General features: G+C 38.5%; 1 protein-coding gene across 1 annotated transcript in view; it reads right to left on the bottom strand.

Annotated features, from left to right (window-relative positions):
• The window catches only part of LOC106877038 (tyrosine-protein kinase Btk29A), a 158,697-nt gene that overhangs the window by 73,047 nt on the left and 77,287 nt on the right, over positions 1-8,363 (bottom strand). Inside the window, exon 5 of the mRNA XM_052972577.1 lies at positions 5,273-5,403. Within this exon, the coding sequence (XP_052828537.1) occupies positions 5,273-5,403 (131 nt within the window). The remainder of the gene's footprint in view (positions 1-5,272; positions 5,404-8,363) is intronic.

Here is an 8,363-nt window from a genome sequence, read left to right as displayed (position 1 = left end):
AGTAATCCCTCGACTATCGTGGGTGTTACGTTCTAACATCCCACCCTCACGATAGGTGAAAATCTGCGAAGTAGAAACAGTAATGTACTGTATATTTTTTTCATTACTTTTATAAATTGTATATATTTATTTTATTATAAATGCAAAACAACAGCTTAAAGGAATTGACGTCAGCTTAAATAATAAACTGTGATAGGTGAACCAGGATATGGCGAGGGATTACTGTGGATATATATATATATATATACACACACACATACATACATATATATATATATCTCCTAATATAATAATGAGCGTAGTGTGTTTATATATTTGTATATTTTTTTTTCTATAGTTTCAGCTGAGAGCTGTGGCCATACTGATGCACCGCCGTTTATATATATATATTTTTTGTCCAAAATCATGCAGTAGGAGTGACTGGTGAAGAGAGAGGAGAGTAAATAGTAATTCAGTGAAGGAGAAGAAGTGAGAGTAATAGCCATGACTGAGAGGGAGTAAGAGAAAGTAATAGCAATGAGAGAAAGGATGTGGCAAAAAGAGCATCGCGTATCTTCTACTATAATAATCTACTATAATAATACTCTTGTGTATTTCCCCATCACAACATATGAATGAGAAAGGAAGGGGCGATCCACCGATGGAAGTGGGATGATGAAAAGTTGACGGTGAAACAAAAATCAAACAGCGCTTCAACTCTGTGTGAGTATATGTGTGTGCATGTAAAAGGGAGGAATGTGAATGTTTGTGTATGTGTGTATATGTGTGTGTTTGTGTAAAATATAATTATATATATGAGTGAGTGTATATGTGTTTGTGTGTGTTTATTTAGAAAGATACATAAAAAATAGAATTACAGACAGATGTGCATTTACACATACATATATATATGTAAACAGACACTTAAAAAAGGAAGGAAGCAGGCTGTGACAAAGTATAGAAAACCGCATTCGCTACAGACTGTGCTACTCATACATATAAATGTATACATCTGCACACACACACAGAGTTGAAGCACTGTTTGATTTGTTTTTTAACCTTTCTGTACTCTTTTTATATATAAAATACAACAATTAGCCGGCACTTTTGACGACACAGGGCCAGCTAGTATATATATATATATAATATTAAGTATGTTATAGAAAGTATGGGCTATTTACAGAGTGATCATAGAGAGCCAATGTGAAAAAATACAGAGTAGAGGAAATTAAAAACGCAAATCATAGGCAGTCAGAGAGATTCTCGAACACACAAATGAAGATATTCAATCAATGTAATTGAACTATATATTTATACACATCAACATAAATCATGCATGTACAGGTGTAAAGATTCTCCAAGGGTGTAAAGAATAAAACCAAACATACATAAAAATATAGAAATATAAAAACATAAAATTACATATAAATAAAGATTACATGTAAAGAGTTATGCATGATAAATATAGGAGATGCAAAACAAATGAGAGGTTGATAAACATAGGAATAAAAATGTCAAAGCACCTAAATCATCTAAAAATTCCTTATACATCTAGGATATAAGATAGAAATAATAGATCTAATTTTATAGGTTTTTAGAAATGTAGAGTGAAATTTATGGCTACAGGAGGGGATCACGTCTGAAAACTTATTTAACATACTAGCATTATATAATTTAAGGATTATATACAATTCTCTTATACATACATATCCCCCATCCATAGCAGTTAAAGTGTAAACACAGGGAATGAAAAATCATGCAGTCATTGTTGCCATATGTGCAGAACAAGAATTTATGAATTGCCAAGATCTTTCATACACAACGTTCAGTTGGAACTGGAAGCCTCTGGCAGGAATGTTTCAACTATAACAATGAGAAAACAAATCCTAAATGCTCAGACACTATAGGGACACTGCAATTCATCCAGTGGGCTCAAATCATTGTTTATAATGAGCCCAGAAAATCAATGAGGGCCATTGCTAAAGAATTTCAGGTGTTGAAGTGGACTATCAGAACTGTGTTTTACAAGGACATTTGATACTTGTTGTATGTACTGAGGGGAGGCCACTCAATGTCTGCAAAGACAGCAAAACCTTTTGATCTGCTATGATGAAGAACACTGAGATCCATGTCAAGTGGTTACTTAACAAGGTAATAAACCAACACAAGCATGGCATATTTTAGTTCTCTGATGAGAAAAACTGTGACCAGGAATAAAAGTTTAACAAGAGAAATAATATGCAGATCATTCAGATATCTCAAGAGTGATGCACACAAGGTTTCCAGCAAATGATAGTTTTAGGAGTGGTGAGTAACGAAAGTCATATCATGACCCCTGACATTTTTCCACAGGGTCTTAAAATTAATGCTACTGGATATGTTGAAGAGATGGAGGCAGTTGTTATAGTCCAGGATGGATGGAGTATGCAATGAAAGGCCATATGTGTTTCAACAAAATTTAGCATATTCCCCCAAAGGCAACATAACCCACGAATGGATGTCACACAATTTTTACAATCATGTAACACTAAATATGTAGCCTTCAAATTTGCCAGATTTAAATCCCATCAACTACTGCATTTGGATAGTCAGTGTAAGGGAGACTAATCAACATCCTCACAATACTATTGTTCAGGTGATGTCTTGGAAATCAAAGATCATTTAGTGCAAGCATGTCAATGATTCTGGCCCTACATTAAGGCAGTCATTGAAGCTGAAAGTGGATACACAGAATAAGCTTATGGAAAACAAATCTTATCAAGAACATGTGCACAAATTTTTTAATAAAATACATTTGGTATGTATTTGTTTTGCAAGATTTCTGATGTGAAATTGTGTGTTGAAATAGATATTGTTACATTTTGAGATGGTCATTTTATTTATTTTTTCTGTCAAATAAACACATGCACTATATATTCATTCTTCACTTCAGATTTATTTTATTATTGTTTTTACTTTATGTCCTTTGTCTGGAAATATTTCGTCACACATCTTGTGATTTCTTCAGTGACTCTCTTTTATTGAATTACCAAATATGTCCTCATGTACCTATCACCATGATCATTTAATGTCCAATTTTCCATGTTTGTATGGGTCAAATGAGATAGCCTCTAGTGGTTGCTAGTTTTCAAATAACCCACTAGAAATAGTAGCTAAATTCTCCCAAAGAAGGAAGGACACATTTGAGAAGAAAGATGTGTACATACTTGTTCACCTGGGCAACAACTGTAGAGATTACCTTGTTAGTCCAGATATTAAAATGATGATGATAATGATGGTGATGGACTGAACAGGATATAAAAATCGAAAAAAAAACAATAAAACAATGATCCAATGAGGGAATCTGTTATATGATTGCTTGGTGTAAGAAGCAGTAAGCAAATTTTCATCATCCTCATCATTTAGAGTCCATTGTCTACTCTGGCATGGGTTAGATGGTTTGACTAGGGCTGGTAAGCTGACTCCAGTCTGATTTGGCATGGTTTCTACAGCTGGATGCCCTTTTTAATGCTTGGGTATTTTTACGTACCACCAGCAGAGGTGCCAGTTGTGTGACACCAGTACCTGCCATGACTGTGATTTCACTTGGTTTGATGGGTCTTCTGAAGCCCAGCATATTGCCAAAGGTCTCAGTCATTTGTCATTGCTTCCGTGAAGCCCAGCACTTGAAAGGTGCTTTTTATGTGCCACCAGCACTAGTGCTAGTTATGCAACACCAGCATCAGCCACATTGCCTCTGTGAGGCCCAACACTCAAAAGGTGCTTTTTACAAGCCACTGGTTTGGGTGTCAGCTATGTGACACCAACAATGGTTACAACCATGATTTCACTTGGTTTGACAAATCTTCACAGCTGTCCTCATCTAAATGCATCACATCACCATACCAATGCAGTCATCTTTCTTGCACACCACATCTGATGTCTCTTGTGCCCAACTTTTCTCTCAAGACATTTACCATTTACACTCTGTCATACATGCACACTGACATTGCACATCCAGCGAAGCATATTAACTTCATTTCTTTCAAGCTTATGCATGTCCTCAGCAGTCGCAGCCCATGTTTCACTGCCATGTAGCATGGCTGTTCACACACAGGCATCATACAATCTGCCTTTCACTCTGAGGGAGAAGCCCTTCGTCACCAACAGAGGTAGGAGCTTTCTGCACTTTGCCCAGCCTATTCTTATTCTAGCAGCTACACTCTCAGAGCATCCACCCCTGCTACTGACTTGGTCACCTAGGTAATGGAAGCTAATCAACTACTTCTATTTTTTCCCCTGGCATCTGGTGAAGCCTATTTTCTGTACATTTTTAGTGTTAATTGTACCTGTGCACCTTCCACACACAAAAACTAGTTTCCCTGTTAACCTTCCTCTGATATTGCTGCACCTCTTATGTATCCATAGCTTACACCAGGTACAATTTATGGAATTTCTACCTACGCCTTTCCTACAGATCAAACAGAGCCATCTACCTGAGGGGATTTGTGATTTGTCTGCTTTCCTACTAACTAAGATTTTGGTTTTTACTAAGTTAACTCTAAGGCCTTTTGATTCTTGACATTCCTTCCACATCTGAAATTTCTTCTTTAGTTCTGGTAGTGACTGAGCTATAAGAACAAGGTCATCAGCATAGAGGAGCTCCCAGGGGCAGCTTATCTTAAATTCCTCTGTTATTATCTGGAGGACTATGATGAACAAGAGGGGGCTGAGGACTGATCCTTGGTGAACCCTTACTTGTATCCTGAATTCATTGCTATACTCATTACCAAATCTTCTTTAAATCAAATTCTACCATCTAAGACAAAGATGAGACATGTGTCATGGAGTCTACTGCTAAGAGGACATGTGCTAAGTTGATGGAAATTAAAGAAGCTACATTTTGTAACTATTGTAACCTACTCCAGCCAACAAGAAAACCACTATGTGGTCACTCAAACTCAAATTTCTCTTAAATTACATCCTGACATTTTAAAAAGAAGAGAAGGATGCATTAGATCATGTAATAGTAGTGCCATGATAAAATGTACCCATAGAAACCATGCCAGAAGTGGGATGTATAAATGAGACATGGTCCTCAATCTATTGAGGAGAGCAATAACTTAAAATAAGAATGAACAATGTGATAACCTGTCCAGCCTGTGTTAGTCTGGAAAGCAAAGTTAAAATGATGATAATGAATCCTAGACTGGATACTGTATGTATATAACAGCAATAACAACAACAAAAGCAGCAATACCATCCTACCATCTTGGAAATATAAAAAAAGAAAAGGTGAATGGAAGCCTCTTACAGTGGTCAACTGGAGATCTCGTTTATCATATGGTGAGTAGTCATAGATAGCAACATATACCTTCTCGTTACTAGATTCACTCACATCCGTGTGGGGGGAGGGAACTTTATTTAAGCGAGCAGGAACTTCATCTGAAAAATAAATGGGAAAAAATAAATACATGAATGAAGTCACACACACCTGCACATGCACACACACACCTGCACATGCACACACACACCTGCACATGCTAATATCAAACAGTGAGAATGAGTGCTCAACACTGCATTGGTGGATAAATATTCTTTACTTGTGGGTCAACAAGGCCATCATTGGTTTCTTGTCAAGAGAAATCTCTCAACAAATATTAAGCCTGTCACATGGAGAGTACCAGTGTTGCATGTGGCAGGCTTGATAACTGCTGAGAAATTTCTCTCAGTATGAAACCAATGATGGTCTTGTTGACCTAAAGATAAAATGTGTGTGCATGTGCGCATATATATATAAAAACAAATAATAAATGAGTGTATGCATACATACGTACAGGTATGTGCATACCGACATCCACCTGTATGTATAGGTTCATATCTGGGTACAGGACATTGCAAACAAAACGTAGACAAAAAAATAATGATAACCAGAGTACAGAAAACACACAAGCCACATAGAAAACATTTCCCATCATCAGCTGGCCCCCCGTTTCAACACCGGGGACAGAGAGAGAGAGAGAGAGAGAGAGAGAGAGAGAGAGAGAGAGAGAGAGAGAGAGAATAGTAGTCAGTTCTGATTCCAAACTTGACCACTTCTTGTTTCTTATTAGATATATTTTCTCTGTGCATGTACACATCAGTGACTTTTGAGTCCCAAGAGCTCTTTGAAATTAACATTTCAAACAGTGCAAATATGTCTCATCCCAATTGTCAGTGTTGTTTACCTTTTCTGATATATGGATATTTAACTGCCTTTTCAGATCATCATCATCATCATCATCATGTACGTATGCATGTACATACGTATATGAGTACATACGTACGCACACATGCATGCACATGTGTGTATGTAGTATATTTGTGAGTTCATGTCTGTGTATGCATGTATGAGTATACATTTGTGTATGTATGTATATCTATGTGTATATGCATGTACTTATATATATGAGGATGAGCTGAAAAGTTCATATACTGTCTATGAAGGAGTGATGCTAGTGTTGTGAAATCTTGTATGCATTAATTTCATCTCTTCTTGTTAGTATAACTGCAATGTTTCTTCCCATGTAAACGGACAACTGACTGTTCAAAGAAGACTTGTGATGTTATCAAGTACCTGCAGAAAAAGGTTTAAACTACAGAGGATATTAATGCTGACGTAGATGCTTCATTAAGGGATGACGCTCCAGCTTTATCAACAGTGCAAAAGTGGGTAGTTGAATTTAGGAGGGGAAGAGAGAGTCTTGAAGATGACTCAAGATCTGTATATCCTGCAACTGCTACCACCAAGGAAAACATTGTGTTCACCACATGATGATGGGTGACAGGCAATTGACTATAAACCAAATAGCCATTGCTATTCTGCACAGTGAACTTGGCATGACAAAAGTTTCTGCTCAGTGTGTGCTACGTCTTCTGACACCTGATCAAAAGTACACCAGGTTGATCACACCATAGAAAAATCTGACAGTTTGAGGCAGATCCAGCTGGTTCTTTGAACATTTCCTAACCCAGAGACAAAGAGACAATTCATGCAGTGGTGACATCTGTGGGATGTATGCCGGTTTGGAGAAGGCCCTCGGTTCAACTGAAACCAAGTCAGCCCCTCTGAAATCAACTATTGGAGATCTCATCAAGGACCAAAGCAAGCAAATGGATAGATGGGTGGAGTACTACCAGGGTCTCTACTCACGGGAGACCATGGTCGCTGAGGCTGCAATGGAGGGTGCTAAGATCTTGCAAGCCATGTGCGAACTTGACAATCTGCCTTCTACAGCGGAGCTCACCAAGGCTATTGACTCCCTGGCCAGTGGCAAGGCTCCGGAAAAAGATGGTATCCCCTCAGAGATCATCAAAGCCGGCAAAAACACCACTCTGCTTCGGCATGTCAGTGCTGGGAAGAGGGTACAGCCCCTCAGGATATGCGGGATGCTAACATCATTACGCTTTACAAAAACAAAGGTGACCGTGGTGATTGTAACAATTACCGTGGAATATCTCTTCTCAGCACTGCTGGAAAGAACTTTGCTCGCGTTATCCTGTCCAGGCTACAACTGCTTGCTTCTCGAATTTATCCAGAATCGCAGTGTGGCTTTAGAAGAAGCAGATCAACTATTGACATGATATTCTCCATACACCAACTTCAGGAGAAGTTCAGAGAGCAGAAAATGACATTACATATGGCCTTCATTGATCTGACAAAGGCCTTTGACTTGGTAAGTAGAAAAGGCCTCTTCCTCCTGCTTCAAAAAATCGGATGTCCCCCAAAGCTGCTGAGGATCATCAAATCTTTCCATGATGATATGCAAGGCACCATACAACACAATGATTCAACATCAGCTGCCTTCCAAATAAAAAAACGGGGTAAAGCAAGGCTGTGTCCTTGCTCCTACATTATTTGGTATCTTCTCGCTGCTGCTGTCATATGCCTTCGAGATATCAGATGATGGAGTGTTTCTGCACAGTAGAAGTGATGGGAAACTGTTCAATTTCTCACATCTGCATGCCAAGACCAAAATCAGAAGTGTCCTGATCAAGGAGATGGTTTTTGCTGATGATGCCGCTCTGGTATCACACACAGAAAAAACCCTGCAAAGGCTCATCAACTGCTTTGAGCAAGCATGTAGCGACTTTGGCTTAGTTATCAGCCTCAAGAAGACCAACATCATGGGTCAGGCTACATCGGACATCCCAAACATACATATTGGAGACCACAGACTACAGGAGGTGGAGAAATTTACCTATCTTGTCTCTACTGTCACCTACAACCTATCCCTTGATGCCGAGCTCAATATACGCATTGGCAAGGCAGCTGCTGTGATGACCCAACTCTCCAAACGGGCATGGGACAACAATAAGCTGACCAAGACCACAAGAATGAAGATTTACCAGGCATGTTTACTTAG

Source organism: Octopus bimaculoides, chromosome 13 (assembly GCF_001194135.2).
Source record: "Octopus bimaculoides isolate UCB-OBI-ISO-001 chromosome 13, ASM119413v2, whole genome shotgun sequence".
Lineage (NCBI taxonomy): Eukaryota > Metazoa > Mollusca > Cephalopoda > Octopoda > Octopodidae > Octopus > Octopus bimaculoides.
This window is presented reverse-complemented; position numbering and strand designations above follow the sequence as displayed.